The 19,109-nt window shown below is 42.6% G+C and overlaps 1 protein-coding gene across 2 annotated transcripts in view; it reads left to right on the forward strand.

Moving 5' to 3' along the window:
* The window catches only part of sdk2b (sidekick cell adhesion molecule 2b), a 218,862-nt gene extending 201,138 nt beyond the window's left edge, over positions 1 to 17,724 (forward strand). Inside the window, exons 36-46 of one of the 2 annotated variants that reach the window (XM_026352273.1) lie at positions 196 to 311; positions 705 to 891; positions 2,336 to 2,473; positions 2,872 to 3,081; positions 3,160 to 3,285; positions 4,205 to 4,369; positions 4,515 to 4,655; positions 6,174 to 6,312; positions 10,373 to 10,502; positions 14,952 to 15,008; positions 15,567 to 17,724. In XM_026352273.1, coding sequence (XP_026208058.1) covers positions 196 to 311; positions 705 to 891; positions 2,336 to 2,473; positions 2,872 to 3,081; positions 3,160 to 3,285; positions 4,205 to 4,369; positions 4,515 to 4,655; positions 6,174 to 6,312; positions 10,373 to 10,502; positions 14,952 to 15,008; positions 15,567 to 15,989 — 1,832 coding nt within the window. In that variant the 3' untranslated portion in view covers positions 15,990 to 17,724. The remainder of the gene's footprint in view (positions 1 to 195; positions 312 to 704; positions 892 to 2,335; positions 2,474 to 2,871; positions 3,082 to 3,159; positions 3,286 to 4,204; positions 4,370 to 4,514; positions 4,656 to 6,173; positions 6,313 to 10,372; positions 10,503 to 14,951; positions 15,009 to 15,566) is intronic. The other variant, XM_026352274.1, reaches the window with a different exon arrangement.
* The last annotated feature ends 1,385 nt before the right edge of the window (positions 17,725 to 19,109 follow it).

Genomic DNA, 19,109 nt, shown 5'->3' on the forward strand with positions numbered 1-19,109 from the left:
CTTTTTTAAACCCCAGAGTTTTTCTGTGTAGGCTGAACATTTTAGTTAGTTAGCCTTAAGCCATTATGCTACAGTACGTGTCTACACAGTCAGCACAGTAGTGATGCCAGAAACGACTTATGATAAATACTTATCATGCAAAGAGATGCCTTTGTCTTATGCTAATTGTTTCATTTATGCAAAACTCTTTCATAGTGCCTACAGCCCCACCCCAGAACGTGGCCATTCAGTCTGCAACAGCCACCCAGCTGGATGTGACGTGGGATCCTCCACCTGTGGCTGCTCAGAATGGAGACATCCAAGGCTACAAGGTCAGATTTTCACTTTTCTTAATATCTCCAGCAGACGCTGCCAAGTGCTATATTGGGCTCAGGAGCATTTTATGGGCCTACTTTTTTAAGACAATATTGTTGGCTCCTATTTATAGTGTTATATAAACATTAAAATGTTTTATGGTTCACAAGAGACGGCATCTACTTGATGTTAATCACCATAAAGTGCACATTTTTACACTTTCAACTAAGAGTATTTTCCACGGGGGCCTATAATGAAAGGTTTAGAATGTTGCTCAAGAAATATTTACAGGGAATAAAATGAAATTGCATGTTTCCCTTAAGGGAGTTTGAAAGGGATTGGGTTTTATAGACACACAGCACCTGTAGACATGCATTAATATTTATAAATCCCTGTCTTATTCCATTTAGGTTTACTTTTGGGAGTTCCAGCGTAAGAATGAGACAGAGCGGCTGCGGACTCTGTTCATGCCTGAAGGAGGAGTTAAACTAAAGAACCTGACAGGTTACACCACCTATATGATCAGTGTAGCCCCTTTCAATGCTGCTGGGGACGGACCTCGCAGCCCGCCAACGCGAGGGCGCACTCAGCAAGCAGGTAAATCCCACCACCAGCTTATATGCACATTCTTACTCGCAATAAACGAGCGTAGCAGCGAGACTGCTGCAATCAAGCAAAATAGTAAAACAAATATTTCTCTATATAAATGAACACATGACGGAGAAGTACTGTGCAAAGGAAGACAAGCTGAAGACAAATGAGGTGATGGGATTAAGTGTCTAAAGCAGATAAATTAGAGCGTGTACAGCCCTGTTCTTTCATTTGTCATATTTATGTTCTTCTGCTGGTGTTGATGTTAGTTTCGAAAGCTGTGCGAGTTTTCTCAGAGTGGATGAGTCAACCATGAGGAAAGAATTTGATTTGAAGATGATGCTAATCGTTGCTGTCAGCATGCCAAACGATGTTAGCGGAACGACACACTGAGCATAAGTTCCTAATCAGCAAACCCACTCTGAAGTCATTCCCTGAATATCCTGTTTTGTCTAAAACGTAGATGGTAGAAAAATAATTTGAGCAAGCCTTCTGTTAACTGCACACATCCCCTCTTTCTTTCTTGCTTTCTTTCTGCTGGATAATGTTTGTCAGGCGAGTAGAAAAGCATGTTCACAGCTTCTTGGTTTCCCGATTGGATCACTGCGAGCGGTGGATGTAGATGGCAAGCTGAAAGGTTCAGGTTGAAGAAACACTGCACAGATTGTTACCAAGTCTTTTAAGAAGACAAAGACACGTCTTTTGCAAAGCCAAGCACAGCCAGCTGCAGTGGGGGCGTGAGTTAGAAATGGTGCTTGTGATTGTCAATTAGTCTGATCTAGGTCAAACAGTAATTTAAACTGACCTGTAACCTGCGGCATTACGTAAACATGGTGTTGACCTAATCAAGGCAGTTCAGCGGGTGAACAAGGACACATGCTCACTGCAAAGCATCTCAAGCAGCCATTTGTTTAGTTGCAAACCTGTAGCACCAACAATTTAACTGTGATTGTTAATCTGCATCAAGAAAGTAATCATTTCTTCAATTGACCAAACACAAAGAAAACAGCACCTGAACAAAATAAAAAAGATTGAAAGACTATAGATAGTTTAGATATAGAGCTTTCCAAGGCTATCAAGGCCTTAACAAGTTTCATTTCTTTGTTTATTGTAGAAAAGTCAAATGTCAGCTCCGTGATGTGTTTTACAGCCACTAAAAAAATAATAATTTGTAGATTAGGTTAAATAAACAGTAACAAGGTGATGGCAAATTGGTTTCTTTCAGAATTCAGTTCAGTATAGAAACTATCCAGGCTTGTTTTGTTCAGCTTTAAAATGCAGTATTGATGTAAATTATGCACAAATGTGATGTGGGCTAACTCACAAATCCACTTGAGTTTGGCCAGGCTCCAACACGTTAAGTGTGCATTTTTTACCACCACATGTCCAAAGATTGTTTTCTTGACTTTTACTAATGCATCTTTTGGCCTTTGACCTCTTTGTGTTCCAGCTCCCAGTGCTCCAAGCTTCATTCATTTCAGTGAGCTAACCACCACCTCGGTCAATGTATCCTGGGGTGAGCCGACCTTTCCTAATGGCATCATTGAGGGCTATCGCCTCGTCTATGAACCCTGCACACCGGTAGACGGTAAGCTCTCAGTCTTGCCCAGTGCACATTTCTCTGCTCAAAATGGCTGCTGGCTTCTATAAAAGCTTAATGCACACTATAAGATCCACGAGGACTCTAACTGGAAGCATGTGTGTAATTGGACTTTTGGTTCATGGAACTCAACTTGGTCAAAATCTTGTGGTGTGCATTTTTCTGGAGCTGTAAGCTAACCATCACCCTGACTTAAACAGCTCATATCATTGTAACATATTTACTGCCATCATAAATGATATGTGACTACGGTGCCAAAATGCAAACATATTTCCTAATACTAATTCCATTACTGCATTTGTGTGTGTGTCTCTGCCTGTGATGAGTGTGCTCCCACACTGCTTGGCATGTGTAAGACCTGCTTTAAATGTGGTGTGTTTGTCTAGAGTCCTCAGTGGCCTGTGCCGACTGTCTTCACTCCCCCTCCCCCCCAGGCGTCAGTAAGACAGTGACGGTGGATGTGAAGGGGAGCGGCCCTCTCTGGTTGAAGCTCAAAGATCTGGCCGATGGCATTACGTACAACTTCCGCATCCGGGCCAAGACCTTCATCTATGGGCCAGAGGTGGAGGCCAACATCACCACCGGCCCAGGAGAAGGTAGGTGCTGATGCATATTTAAAAATGCTTCACTGTTGATTTTACTATTTTATTTTAACACCTTATTTTGTTCCTCAGGAGCCCCAGGACCTCCAGGAGAGCCCTTCATCACACGCTATGGTTCTGCTCTGACCATCCACTGGACCAGCGGGGACCCGGGACGTGCCCCCATCACACGCTACGTCATTGAGGCCAGACCTTCAGGTGAGTGCCTCAGCTGTCCAGGGACACATCCATCCAGACAATCACCACTATAGTCAGGAATTTGTAGACCTTGCCTTATGCTAGCCTCCTTGAGAGTTTGATTAAGGAGAGCGGTGTAAAACGTCAACATCTGCCGCCCCACACTCTGTGTCCCTGGTATTTTAATGGGTTATTGATCGAGGTGCTGCAGTTGATACGACTGGCATCTGGTTTCACTTGTGATTGACAGGCACCAGCAGGGTTAAGAGGGTGATGGATAGTAGATGACTCACAGGGAGAGATGTGTTTCTCCATACTAAATTGAAAACTGAGGGGGATACTTGATTTTAAGGTTTTAAAGAGATTTAACCAGGAGGATGAATATATAGCAGAGGTTAATGCCCAGCGGACTATGAATCCCACACACCCTCTTTCCTCTTACCTTGTCTTATGACCATGCCATGGGCTATAACTCTCCTTGGTATCATGTAGCTCGGTGAGGGGTTTTTGTCTTCATCAGATCTTCTAACTTTTATCAGAGTTTGGCAACTTGACAGATGAACTCCTGTACGCGTTTCTGTTTGTGTTTCCCATTAGAAGAGTCAAACTTACATTGATGTTTACAAGCAGCGATGTGTAATAAATGGTCTCTGGCAAGGTTTCCAAAGCAAGCAGCAAGCCATCAAACATTGCTTAATTTGAAATATGGCTGCAGCGCTGTTTATGATGTAGATTTGGTTGCTGTACATTTTGCAGGACCAGTGAAATTGATGGATTTTTTAATATTTGTAGGAATTATGAATTACCCTGGTAGCTGCCAGCCAGACCGGAGCCTTATATCTAACAAACAACCTGTTAACGAAGACATATTGACATTGTTTAATTCTTTTGGAGCCTTTATAATTTCCCCTGACCCGAAATGAACCTAACTCCATTACAGATGAAGGACTGTGGGATATCTTAATCAAGGACATCCCCAAGGAAGCAACATCACACACATTCAGCTTGGATATCCTGAAACAAGGGGTCAGTTATGACTTTCGGGTAATTGGAGTGAACGACTATGGCTACGGGTCTCCAAGTCTACCCTCTCCTTCCATATCTGGTGAGCTTTTATGTATTTGTTGGTGGAGGTTTGAATTATATTAATTTTCAGACTAAATTAAATTCCCTAAGGTCATTTGAACATCACAGAAATACGAAGAGATTTTTTAACAACCATGAATTCCAATTTACTGTGTTTTATTCAGCTCAAAAAGTGGCACCTTTCTATGAGGAGTGGTGGTTCCTGGTTGTGGTGGCGCTGGTGGGGCTCATCTTTATCCTGCTGCTGGTTTTTATCCTCATTATCAGAGGACAGAGCAAGAAGTATGCCAAGAAATCGGAATCAGGTGAGTGCACACTATTGCAAAATTAAATGGAGCCTTTAGCTATTACAGAAACCTTGTACCTTGTTCCTAATCCCGTGGCATCTACAGCAGGCATGCAGTGAAAAGGGGGAAAGAAATCTGCAAATCTTACTTTTCTTCTAAAACACCAATGCTTTTCAAGGGGATTTAATGATTTGCAGTTTTCAAGTACCGAGCAGTGAACCTGATGTAACTTATTTTGAGAGCGGCATGTTCTGAGTTTGAATGAATCAGATAATTGACTGAGTGCCATGGGAACAAAAAGGCAGAGAAGGAGAGAAGTGGAGAAGCAGGAGTAGGGGGCATACTTGTCCATTCAGTGCAGCTCTTACATCAGCGGGTATTTCCCTCCGCTCAGCACTTCTACCATGGCTCTTTAGCTGCCAAGCAGGGGAGGGGAGGGGGTCCCTGCGGGTCACTGCCTATCTTTCTGACTGACAGAGGAAAAACAAGAGGTTCCTTTTCACTCCAATACAAAGATGCTCTCAAAGCATCCATATCCCCCTCTAAGAATCTGGCCCAGGCCACTGGACCTACCCAGTTGTTTTTCCTTGTCTGAGAGTTTGCGTAGCCACCAATTAACCTTGAGCAGTCCAGGAGCAACCACCGAGGTCCTGGCCTCGCTGTGATGCCCCATAAGTCTTGGATGATTGAGTGTTTTTAACCTGTAACACAGCAAAGCACTATCCCAACATGAATCTACTCTACAAAAGCACATCTTTATAACATTTCTCCATTCTGTGTTAATATATTGTATAATATTAGAATTTTTAAATAGCCGCCCACATCTAAAGTTTAAAAAATCTAAATTGCTTCAGACTCGTTATTCCTGTCATGTCTGTGTTATGAACCTCACTGTGAGAGTGCCCCTTCTCAGTGTGTGTGTGTCTTTATGAAGACACAGTAAAAGAAACAAAGCTGAAGATGAAGACTTTGATTTGAGTCAAACTTAAAAGCAACATTTGGGGAATTAGGCTTATTCGCTAAGATGAGAAGATCAATAACACTCCGAGAGCTGTCTGTTCAAAATAAATCTAAGCCAGTAGTCAGCTTGATTAAAAAAAGATTGGAAACGGTGCAACAGATAGACTCGTCCACTTGAAGGAGGAGAATCTGCTTACCAGCACCTCTAAAACTCACTAATTAACACCCCTGGCATATTTAGCAAACAGACCGAGAAGTTGTGATGTTGATCTTTTCATCTTATTTGACAAGAAAGTGAATAAGCACATTTCCCCCAAAAATAAGTAAATGTTGCTTTCAGTCACTTGGCCACACACCTTATTCCCACTGCGCATTTACAGCTCAGAACAACATTCACAGTTTTAAACTGTAAAATGTCCAAATGTCATTTTATTTTAAGACATGGATTTGAAAATCTTTTTTTTTTTTTGTTCACTTACTCATCAAGTCATTCATCAGTTCCCTTCGTCCTCCCAGACACTAACCTGTCTGTCCGTCCGGCCTGTGGTCACACAGTGTCTCTGTACGTGTGTCCAGGTAATAACTCCAACTGCAACGCTCTGACGCATGGAGACATGGTCAGCCTGGATGAAGGACGTTTCCCCGCTCTGGAACTCAACAACCGACGGCTGTCTGTGAAAAACTCCTTCTGCCGGAAGAACGGCGTTTACACCAGGTGAGTGATCCCCTCACTGGCAGCTTAGGAAGTCGATTCAAACTCGCAGCTTAATTTAAAGACAAAATGACATAACTAAATAAATTGCATTATCGGTGAAACTTCTGCTTCTTGTCTGGAAACGTCTTCAGCGCCTTGCTCCTGGACTAACGGTGCCTCTGCTCTTGCTGCTATTTAAAAGCAGCACATGAAGAGACTCGCTGCAGATTCTCTTTTAATGAGCGTCTGTATTTCAGTGAATCCCAGACGTGCAGCATGCTGAGACCGTGACCTTGTTTAAAGCCAATCAGTCTGACTGACACCTGTACTACGAACACTGCGGGGAGTGAGTGATAAGTCCAAATTTGGATTGAGCTGTGTACTTTACATTAGATCATTAAACCTGTTTAGGTAAGTGATGGGTTTTGGAGTCAGTGTGACCTTGAGGACAGATCAAAGCGGCTGTTTCTTTTTGCTATATCTTCATCCTCCAGAACTGGGAGTGAAAGAATACGCAGATGTACTTTCAGAATCAGTACTCTTTGAACCCATAGCAAAGGAACCCAAATCCCAACACCTGAGCCTCCAATTACAGATTAATGCCGCATCTTGATCTCCGATCTCAGAATACCAAAGACAGGATGAAGTCTTCTGACTGATACCAGGATCACAAATCAAACACATTCTTAATCCCCTTTGTAATCATTCTCATCCAGAGCTGTGTCAGACAGCGAATGCCTTTTACTCTTGATTTTGGATGGAGGTTTTCTCACTTGGCCGGAGTTTAACACAAAATATGCACAGCAATGAGTTCAGGTAACATCACAGAGACGTCAGCACAGTTCACGTCTGGAAATTACTTAATCAGTCACTACGTAAACTGTCAAATGCACGTTTACAATAGCAACATTCACAGACACATGAACTATTCAATGCACAATGTGGCCATATGATTTATGTGACACATTAGCAGTGTCATTAAGGATGAACTGCATAATGCTTGTGCGGCTTTGTGTCATTCTCTTTCAGATGAAGACACCCTAGTTTGGGGTTTAAGGAGGTCTGGGTGAAGTCATTCAATGTAGACAAACGTGGTTTTAAACGCTCTTGAGTGACAAAGCTCATGAACACTTCAGACATGTTAATGAGTCCCTACCGGCGATCGTAGAAAGACGAGAGCTTGATAATGAGTAAAGACTCGGGGCAGATTTGATTTCACCCCCTGGTTCTCATTCTTACCCGACATACTGCTGACTGAATTTTGCTGGAAGAGGATTAAGTGGACCCTTCTCTATCAAAGTGAGAGAGTTGATAAATAATTTAGGCCTCACTCGACAGTGTATGAGAGTCAAGGAGAAGGGGTGAAAGTGGGCTGAGCTTGCTCAATGTTTTTAAACAGGCAGTTTATCATAATGTCCCAGCGGGCTCACAATAGCATTTCTTCACGTTGGCTCGAGCTCTTTGTCTGACTGTGTTACAAGAGGGCTCGCTGCAAAGACTGCTGAGGAATGCAAGTTGCTAAAGGTTACGTTGTGAAGCGTCCTCTCGGGAATAAGTGCAGATAGGAATTCAGAGATGTGATTAAGACTCGGTTGTGATGTCTGCTGGGCCGGATTGCATCTTAGCAGAACAATGTACTGCATCTTGGGGAAATGTTTTTTGGCCATTAGTTTAAAACATCCTGATCATTTAAGTGTTGTTGAGAAAGAAATTATAGGAGGATTTTGGAAAATGCTAAACAGAGTTTTATGATAGTTATTAGATCAAACTGGTGCCAGCAGGAGACTCAGCCCTTCACATGTTTAGTGTCTCTGTGAATGCAGGAATCAGGACGCCGTTAGCCTGTAGTTAAAGCTCTGACTTCCTCAGTGACAGCAAAGTAGCAGGAGTAGGAGTCCACCTAGTGATGGATAGGTGTGAGCACCCAGCATTAACTTTCCCATTTAATGAGTATTTTCCTTTGTACATGAACATAAGTCTTAGAACATATTAAATTATTAAGAAAAAAAAAGACAAACACAAACAACCCTCTGCATGCGCCTGTACATATTAATTTCCTCTGTGTCCTCTGTGATTCCACCTGGAGCAGCACAGCTGTGGAGCCCACCTTCTTCCCAATCAGTCAACAGTGCCTCAGATTTTGATGAAGCCATTTTCTCCACGCTTTTAATTTTCTGTCCATTGGTCTATACTTGGGCTTCCCCTCTGCCTCCAGTTTCCTCTAATTATCTGTACAGAAGCTGGGCTCAGTGTTAGAAATAAATAATAAATGATTCAAGTTTTTATCCTTTTATTTCTTTACACTCAACTCTGTGTGTGATTACAGATGTCCTCCCATTTATTTGTTGAGTTTGTTTGATTTTGTTTGTTTACTTTCTCCCATCTTATTATTATTTTACTTTTTAATAACAGCCATGTGATGACTACCACTAGCTTCAGGTTTTCTGTTATTTTTACAAAATTAACTATGATATGATTTTACTTGATGAGTTCTCAATAATGCATTACAACTCTAAAAAAAAAGGCTTGTCCACGATGTGAGCCGCCAGCAATGTCATATAATAGTTTGCAGACCCTGAGATGCTGGAGATCTATTAAACATTCTCAAACACATACACAGAGATGTCACACAAATTAGCAAAACTGTAGCGCGCTGTATATAAGTAGCTCTCAGTTGCACATGTTACACTCCTCCTCTGAAGTTAAGGCAATTAAATCAACTTTAATAGAACTCATTGAGTGTAATTTAATTACAGCCTGCTTTGTGATTTCCCTGTGGAGTTTTTCATTTCGTCCACACCACACTCAGAATACCACTCCTTGTGAAAGCTGCTGGAATTTACCCACGACATTTCTGAAATGCTTTCAGAATACGCAGATGGAAGAAAAAGTAATGCCACTGTGTTTGCTTGAGGTTATTGCAGCTAACGGCAGATACACCAGTAGTTAAAACACGACCATCGCCGCTACTGTTTCCACCATCACTCTGTTCAATAAGGACATGGAAGTTTGCGACTTTATCATCTTAGAAATATTGTGTTTATATTTGTTACTTTTGAGAACATCCGAACACATTTCAGGACAGTGCCATTACTTTTTCTTGCAACTTATATTTGTTTGGTAAACACTCATTTGGAATATGTGTCTTTGCTGTGTAAAGTGGCTGTGTGTGCTACAGCGGCTCCACTGGCAGCGACTGGTGGCCGACACACTGCGGTCTGGAAAGTCAACAACAGTCAGCGTGTCCCTGTAGTTTCAGCCAAACCAGCACCAATCAGCAGAAACAGATGGGTGTTTGTTTAGCACGACTGGGGACAGTGGAAAGTATGGAGGAGCTCAGACACACCGAGCTTTTTTCCCTCTCATATTTACTTAAAGAAGCCCCGACTAGAGCACACCATTTTAGGAAATGTTTTCCCACTTTTTCTTCCTCCTTTGCCCTAAACTTTCAGGTTCACTTCACACCTCCTCAACCCTATTCTCTCATCACACCCCCTTCAACAATCCTTCCTCCATCACGTCACTTACACTCTGTAAACCAACACCTGAATGACATATTTAATCATGAAGCACGCCGCTGACAGTTTACTCCATGCCATCATTTATGTAAGCTTTGATAACGTTTGCCAGAGTAAAGCCTGAGGCTGTCATTTGTTTGATGACCCCTGAAGCACAGCAAGAGTTTAGTTTATAATTCAGTCACAAGAGCCCATTGGTTTGACATTCCACAGCCCACAGTGGAGAATCAGGGTGAATTATTCATTGCAGGAGCGACTGGCTGTAGGCAGCTATCTCATGAGTGTCCCATGATCCTCATCAAACTGCACTCCTACACAAACAAACACACGCACAGACATGCAGTCATAGTACATGTGTAGTACAGGAAGACAGGAAGGGCCAGCTGTAGTATCACACACAAGTGTACAAGACAAAAGTTTTAATAAATCAAAATACTTAAAAGAATCAATCAAACAAACCAAATACTATGGTTATCATGACGAAAAAAGGAAATCAAATTCGTGAGTTAAGGACATCAAGCAGCTGATTGATGCTGATAGTTTCCTTCTGTCCTTTTTTCCAGGTCTCCTCCAAGGCCCAGTCCCGGCAGTCTTCACTATTCGGACGAAGATGTCAGCACTAAGTACAATGATCTGATCCCTGCCGAGAGCAGCAGCCTGACTGAAAAGCCGTCTGAAATCTCTGATTCACAGGTGCAGTACCAACCCCTGTGTTCTCTCTTATAAGGTCTCTGTGCATAAACTGTTCACCATCTGTCTGCTTCATGTGTCTATTTGTTATATGTTTGTTCCTGTAAGTGTGCACACTGTCATCTTGAATTCCTCAGGAATTCAGTTTTGCATTGTTGGCTGTACAGTGATTTGTGTCAGTTCATGCTTTTGGCCATTAGGCAGAGGCCAGAAAATATAGCTACAGTAATGTAGACGGAGAGATCTGATTAATAACTCTGCTCACTGTCTGCAAAGTCGTTTTATAGACCAGGCAGTGACCTGTGGAGAATGTTGCTCTGCAGACATCCACCTGAGATCCAGGCCACAGCACTCAGCCACAACACTGATTATGTCAAAAGGCGAGGGCAGATGCACAGTGCAAAATTTATTTTTGAGCTAGATGTGTATTGAAAGATGCTGTTCCAGCCAGACTGCCTATCCAACCTTCCTCCTGAATTTAGAGTAAGCCAGGTCAGAGACGGGAAGAAACAGACTAGAATATTTTGGCTCCTTAATTTACTGCAGCTCTTCTTCTGTGGTGGAGCCGAGCCTTTTCAATGTTGATAGTTAGAGTTTATAGAGTGTGATCAATAATTCTCTTTTCATTGATCTGTCTGCTGTGTGACCACTCGTGTCCCAGTCAGTTTTGTTTAGTTTTAATTGGAATTTTTATTTGTTTTTTTTTTGTCAGACTGTTTCTGATTTTGCTTACGTCAGCCCCCCACCTCCATCCCACCCTACCCCCGCTCTGTGGTTTGGGGGAAACCATTTTGTGGTCTGCTTTCTGGTTTTCATCCAAGTTAGATGAAAGCGTGAGGGGGGACGTGGTCCTGAATTCTGTTGCTTTCAAGCTTCCGTCAGTTTCCTTTCATCTTGGAATTCTTTACATTAGGTATTTCCCAGGTTTTCCGGGAACATCTCTTATTAGACATACAGTGTGAATTCCAGAAGCAGAGATCTCTCCCCACCTGGCCTTATCAAGCCCTAAGTTCTACTTCCAGATCAAATGAAAATCTCCCTACGATAAATCACTATGGACAGGACCTTTCACAGCACGATAATATCCCCTCAAATTAAGCATTTCGACGTGTCATCACCCGTCTGACATATCTACCTTTCCCACTTGTGTGTTGTCAAACACGGACCCGCTGCAGTAACTGCCCTCTCACGACGCCTGCCTGCTGCCACACCGCACATTCATGGGACTCACCTTAGCTTTGATGGGCTAAAACACAGAGCCCTACTTGTTTCCTCAGGGCTCCACTGCCGTACCTCTCACAGGCCACCGTATCAGCACCCAGCAGTCCTTCAGAATCCAGGAATGCTCTTTGAAGTTTTATTGAGCGGATAACTCTGTGCTATCAGTATGACATTGTGCTTTCTGTCCTTTTTAATCCCTAGGGCCTCAACCAGCAGGTATAAGTTGACTATTGTACTCCTCCTCGAGAGAGGATTTGGCAAAAGCTAACATTGACTTGGCACGGCAACAAGGCGGCCATTACTGCTCAATAGGCCTCTACCTACCTCCCCTGCAGGTAAAGGCCTATTGACTTTTTTCCTTTAGAATATAGGCTTTCTCATTTTCCGAAGTTGTCTCTGCGGCGGTGTCTTTGTGTGCCATTTAGAGCTGAAGCCAACTGAAGACAGATGATCTCATTTCTGAGTCAGAGATGGACTGTAGATTATGCTCTCTCTGCGGAGTGGCATTCCGGGGGAGAGGGACGAAAATGTCTGCGTCTCTCACATGCCTCTTTTTCTGCTCCCTCTCTTTCTCCACCCTCATGCTCCCTCTGTCACTCTGTAGCTGCTGTAGCTTTTTTGGCGGCGACTCAACTGAGAATAGTGCCTGCAATGTTTGGATTGTCTCTAGTGACAACACACCACTTTATTTTGACTTCCCCCAGTTTGAAGTCTGATGCCACATCCCAGAATACAGGAAAAATATCACCGCAATTAAATGATGGCTTTTATTTTTAGTAATTTTATGGCATGTTTACAGAGAGTGGGTTTTGAAATGGTGTGTGAGATAAAATTAACCTCACATAATAACTTAAAGTCCACTAGGCTGGGACAGCACTAATGCCAATAACATCTTTAATCTCTTTGACTATAATGGTTCTGATGAAGCAACAGACACTAGTGGCAGCAAGAAGGGACTGATGATGATGATGATGATGACAAAACACAGCTTGGCTTTCATGCATGCTGCCAAAAACACATCACCCTCTGTTTTCCCCTGCCCCCTAATCTGTTAGAAAGACACAAACATGTATGTTATGTACAGTGAACGTCCCTAGACTTTGTAAACCCCCTTCAGCTCAGCATATACTGTTATTGTCTCTCTGGACCCCTGCTGTTTTCACGTCATCAATGACACAACCCCCTGCCCCCTCATCTTTCTCCCCCTCCTCTTTGCAATAATCCATAACTAGAGGACAAAGGCCTGACCCACTCTGTTGTTTGGGGGTATTTTGGGGTGGGGGAGGGGACATATCTATGAGATTGTTGTTTCAGTCCCACACAACTAAAGCATAGAGAAGGAAAATCAAAAATGATTTAGAGCAGAAGCATTTTACAAAGCGCAAGTGAATTGTTGAATTCTATGAATGCAGATAACATCAGGAGTCATTTAAACTCCAGATGACAGCATATACTGAGGTCAAAGGTCAAAGTTTTTCGAGATACACACGTACCTCATTTGCTGATAAAGACCAGTTTATCTCCAAATGTCCACTGATGCACATTTTTCTCCTTTTTCTGTCTCCTGCTCTACGTTGTTAACAATCATAAGCAGGAACACAGAACAACTTTGTTATGCTGATGATAAAATAAACTACTGTCAGGAGGTTTTCCCTCTGTTAATTGGATTGATTTCTTAATTTCTTTCTCTGCCTAATTTAACATAATAATGATGAAAAAAAGGCTTAATAATTGACACCAGCAGGCTGGTCTGTAGCTGTCTCACACATATCCCTGCATAAACAAGATGGTGATTCCCCTGAGGCTGAGGTGCAATGCTGCATTTCTTGCCTAAAGTGCGTTTCTTTCACAGCATTCAGCTCTGGTAATTAGCTTGTAATAAGTAGAAGCAAGGATCTGCTTCGTGGGCCGTGTAGCCCCAGAGGCAAATTTTTCAAGCATCTCTACTGTAGGTCCCTCATTTGGATCCTTGAGTTATTTCTGTTAAAGGCTGGTGATGAAACCAAAAGCAAATGAACAGAGTGGAGTGGTGTTTACATGTACGTACAACATTTCAAGAGTCAGATCAACTGTGGTGCATGCTCCAAGCTTGGATGGGCGGGAGTAGGACACAACCCACTGTGTCAGCACTCCCACAACCCCACACACACACAGCTAGAGTGGTGTTTCATCTCAGTGCTGTGTTAATTCCTTTAGTGTGAGGTAATACCACTTGAAGTTGCTCAGTATGTCTTGTTGGTCGATGGCTGGAACCTATTGTGTTGCTAAACACGCTGGCATTACAGGAATGCGTTTCAGCACTGATTGGCCTTAAGTGTTCACAACTGGGTAACAATATTACAAGGGGGCACAAACACACACAACCATTGATGCAGCTTGCACTCTTCCTGTCCTTATTCAGAGGATAAATATAAAAGAGAGTGTAATCATTTTGATCGATGTCAGAATGTGGAGGGATAAACACTGCAGCGCACAATGTCTGCTTTTGATTAATTTGAGGACAAGAAAGAGTACTGGAGAAAGCCGATCACTTTCCTTTGTTTAGAGTCAAAGAGGATCAAAAAGCAGGACTGTTTCTTTAAGAATTTAATCCATGCATTTTCTATTTGGACATTTATAAACTCTACTGACATGTAAACATGAAAAGCTTGTATGTAGGGGTTTGGGTATAGGAGACATGAACCATGCGGAGGCTCGTGGAAATGTGAGCATACCGCCACATGTATCACATATGTGCTATGCAATATCCAGCAGGAGATCTGTGCCGTGGATTGTATCGCTTGACTGTGAGCCAGCAGCCGTGTTTCTGAGAGAGATATGAAGTGAAAGAGTTTTCATTTTGTTACACATGTAATGTACACTACCTAATATGTTGTGGCCAGGTGATTAGTTGCAGCCTACCTGGCCAAACGGCAGCTTGCTTTCATGGCATAGTTAGTTGACTGTGAGTGACTGACTGTGTGTTGACTGTCTTTACAGACGACTACAGTGGAATTAAAACGCTCAAAATAAAGACAACATGTCCTTCCTCTTCACAATATGTTTTCTTTGCACTTTCAGCTATGTTTTTCATCTGTCATTAGCTTTCATTCTCATCATTCACACATAATGGCACAGAAGAATCTATACATGCTGCATTTGTGATGTTACCATCGTCATCTACATGACTGGGTCATTTTAATCCTTCTGTTATGGTGATGTACTGTAAAACATTGTTTTGTTCACCCTTAGGAGGCGCTGGTGTTTTCATATGGGACAGGTGGCCTACATACACTTCCACTGAATTTGGTGAGGTTCCTGTGGCTGCTTGCTTTGAATGTTTGTAGCCTGATAGGTGACTGGTTCCTACTGCTAGCCCCATCCAATCCTCTCCCTCTGATTCCCATCATGGGTTTTTAAGTGGTGCACTGTACTATATGACACCAAAGCCCATCTTCCTGGCGAGGTGTGGATACAAGATCTTATATCCTGAACATATAGTTTGATCCAGCGAGTGAGTGATTAAATTGGTGAAATTAATTGAGATTTGCCATCTTGTGTTGATGATCTGTTTCCTGTGCACGCTTCCGTAACATGTCATCTTTCCGTAACCATGCTTTGATCATTTTTGACCATTGTTGGTGTCCCTGTGTACTTGTGCTGTGTCGTAAATGTAAGTGTGTTTGCATGTCTGTGTTGTTCAGACAAGGATGATTGTGAATTGATGACTTTAGTTAGAATAACACTAGAACGTCATGGTCATTGACATTTATATACTTAGAATCTACTGCTCCACATGGCAGTACTGTAGAATCCTCCCATGCCAACTCCATAAATCAATGTTTCTTCTTCTGCTGTCTCGCACAGGGGAGCGACAGCGAGTACGAAGTGGACCCCAATCGTCAGAAGACCCACTCCTTCGTCAACCACTACATAAGTGACCCCACTTATTACAACTCCTGGCGCCGCCAGCAGAAGGGCATTTCCCGGGCACAGGCCTACAGCTACACCGAGTCTGAGTCAGGGGATCCGGATCACTGTGCCCCACCGCCACTGCCTCCTTTACCTCCACTGCCACCCCAACTCAGTTCACCCAGCCCCCAGCCTCAGCAGGCCCAGGGGCAACCCCAGGGCCAAGGCAGCCTGTTTAGACCCAAAGGTAGCCGGACTCCCACCCCTTCTCAGCAGAGCTCTAACCCCTCTAGCCAGCACAGCACCCTCTACAGGCCCCCCAGCAGCCTAGCTCCAGGCTCTCGGGCCCCAATTGCTGGCTTCTCTTCCTTTGTGTGAAAAACGCTGAAAAGGATATCCCAAATTTTTTCTGGAAATACCTACCCAGCTTGTGTTGAAGAAGAACATAGCATTGCATAATGTGCAGTCAATGCAATCAAGTCATCTATGCCTTTCTCTCCTGTTCTTTTTTCTTACATGTTTTTTTCTTTAGTGAGCCTGGATACATACGGAGCAAGAACATGAACCTTTTGAACAGACGCTTTTTTTTTTTTAATGCGTGGAAGTGTGCCAGTGTAGAGTTCTGTTTCTCTCACCAGTTGATAAAGTACTCTCTGCAACATCGATTCACTTTTATTTTGCTTTTTGAGCTTTTTGCATGATGTTTTCTTATCATTTCTTTTCTCTATTTCTTGTTACTTTTTTTTTTTGGAAAACAGTCTTTGATTCTGTACAAAGTCACAAGAATCTTTGAAAACACACTCACACACAAACACACACACATATATACAGTATATAATAGATGTACCTAGAATACAAAATCGAGTCAGTGCAGACTTTACATTGATGGAGACTGATATAACAATATGATGGAGCCATATGGTGGAAATAAAAGGACAAGTGTTTTTTTTTTTTTTGGTGCGGGGCTGAATGAGCTGGATGTAAAAACAAACAGAAACAAAAAAATGAAGCAATTAAAGACAGACGTGGATGTGACATTCATGCCAAATCAAACAAATTATTATGCCAGAAGAGTTTTAGGTGGACATAGGAGAAACAATCAAGCATTTCCATGGAAACGGCTATCTGGCCTATAGCACACAAATACATAGAAAAGTCAAACAACATTTGGCTACGGCGGGTCAAATGTCAGTAACTGTGCTGTGCCTGAAGAATTCTACAGATATATAAAAGGAGTTTATATCTGTTAAAGTGGAAATGTTTAAGTCTTTTTGTGAGTGTGTTACAGTGGATCAAAGATGCCTTGACAGAGAGACACTTATTTATAATATCTGGCACCGCTTGTGACTGAACTGCTGTTCGGTGCCCTTGACTGTGGCATCATAATGGCTGGACTCGTGCTTTGAGAGCCTTCTTTTAATCTCGACACATGTGGGCTGTGAATACATTTGCGTACACGTCCCGCATTCCTCCCCCACCCTCCCCATCTTTTGCTCGCTCACATATACACACATCATTCTACATACTACACACGCTTTGAGCGTTAAAACTGTCGAAAGTCGTCGGGGACCGTCACGTGTGGGCACTGCTTCTGGTCCTGCTCAGATGTTAATGTGTGATTTTGATAAGAAACAAAGGATTTTTTTCCTGTTTCCTCCCCTGCTACTCCTCTCTGACACTGATCACTATCATGGGGCAGCACTGAGTCTGCGCCAAGAGATGATGTCATTGGATTGCCTCACCTCTTTCCCTTTTGTGTAATCAACCACTGTGTACTATTCAGGTGTGACTGTACTGTCTCAAATACTAATGTGCGTGTGTGAGTGCATATGGTGTGTGTGTGTGTGTGTGCTTGTGTGTGCGAGTGTAAGCTTTACAGATCATTCACTGTCTGTCTGGTTATAAAGAGACTGTGTTGCAGCAACTGTAAACCTGCCTGGAGTTGTGCCACAGAGGGCCGGCGCCATCCAGCCACCCGCCAGGCGCACTCACAATGCTATAGTGAAGAATCAGTGGTGTGTTCCTAGTTTCCATAGTTCAAAAAAAAAGGAAAAAAAAAATGTCATCTACTTTTTTTCTGTGGGGTGATTTCATTGTACGCAAGAAAAACTTATCATGCAGAATCTGAATGAATATATGATCACAGTACATTTCTCAAATAAATTATTTTTCAATGTTAGTGGTTCTGGTACTCTGTCGCAAATGGAGGGGATGAGGGAAGAGTGTGTATGCAGGGTTAAAGAAAAGTGTGAGCACTACATAACTGATGGATGGATGACAGTTGCTGATGGGGAAATTCAAATCATATGACTACTGTAGCCTGGTCGAATGTTTTATTCAAACCAACAATACAATCCCTTTTATTCATTTTTACAAAAAGTAAAATACTATAATAAGTACAGTAAATCCTGCCTGTGGCTACTGTACACTGCCGTCGTCAGCAGTGAGCAGAAATAGTACAGACCAAATCTCTACCACTCACAGTTAATAAAATGACATAAACACAGCAGCTGCATGACATACTGTAATTTAACCTCAGCTCTAGAAGTTCTAGATAACACGAATCGCTTAAAACTGTCCATCTGTCTAGTACAAGACATCTGTGTAGTGTTGCAGTGGCGAAAGAGTGAAACCTCACCATGAACTAAGGGAAAACTTATGAGCTCTCAACCTCTCACATCAAGTGTAAATCCAGTATAAATAGTACAGTCTGTTGCATAATTCCTTAGCAACCAGAATACTGGAGCGGAGAAATTGCATTGTGAATGTGGATTTTCAGTGTTTGGAAAGTTTTCCGAGTAGCAGTGTGTTCACTCCGCTTACCCCATTGGTAGTAAATAAAGTGAATTCAGTGCTGATACATTTAGAGTATGAACTAGTAGAGGAGAACTGTAGTTTGGTGTCTGATAAGCCTTCAGATTTAAAATCTAAAATTCCTGGTTCAGATTTCTTTGCAACTGCCTGTGTTCCTCTGACATTTCCCCGTCCAACTGCAGCTCTCATTCGTGTCTCCGCACCCAAAACGGTGACTGTGTGAAATATGCTCTGTGTGTAAAAGTTGTTTGAAAACACATACGGTACTGTAGGTAGGATCTGTCAGTGGCTAATTAGCTGATGAAATTCCACCTAACCCTAGTGTTACTCAGGGCAGAAGTGAATTGGATCAGTGCAGATGCTGTGAAATCCTGTTATCTGGTTACAAATGTTCCCTCTAGACTTCTTCATCTTCTTCTGTGCTCCCAGAAAACCACAATTCTTGGGTTATCATTTGTTCCTCAATTGGCTAAACCACCTCATTTAACCCTTTAAACCCATCAGACTGTACATTAAGTGGTACCTATAAATTTAGGGCATGCGTAACGTGTTGGGAATTTTATAAAGAAGCTGAACTACCAGAGACGTAGTTCCATGACAGACGCGCTTGTACTGTGTCAGATGGTGTTAGATGCTAATTGGATCACAGTCTACTTGATCCAGGGCTAACCTACTAAACACATC

The sequence above is a fragment of the Anabas testudineus genome, chromosome 19 (assembly GCF_900324465.2).
Source record: "Anabas testudineus chromosome 19, fAnaTes1.2, whole genome shotgun sequence".
NCBI classification, from domain to species: domain Eukaryota; kingdom Metazoa; phylum Chordata; class Actinopteri; order Anabantiformes; family Anabantidae; genus Anabas; species Anabas testudineus.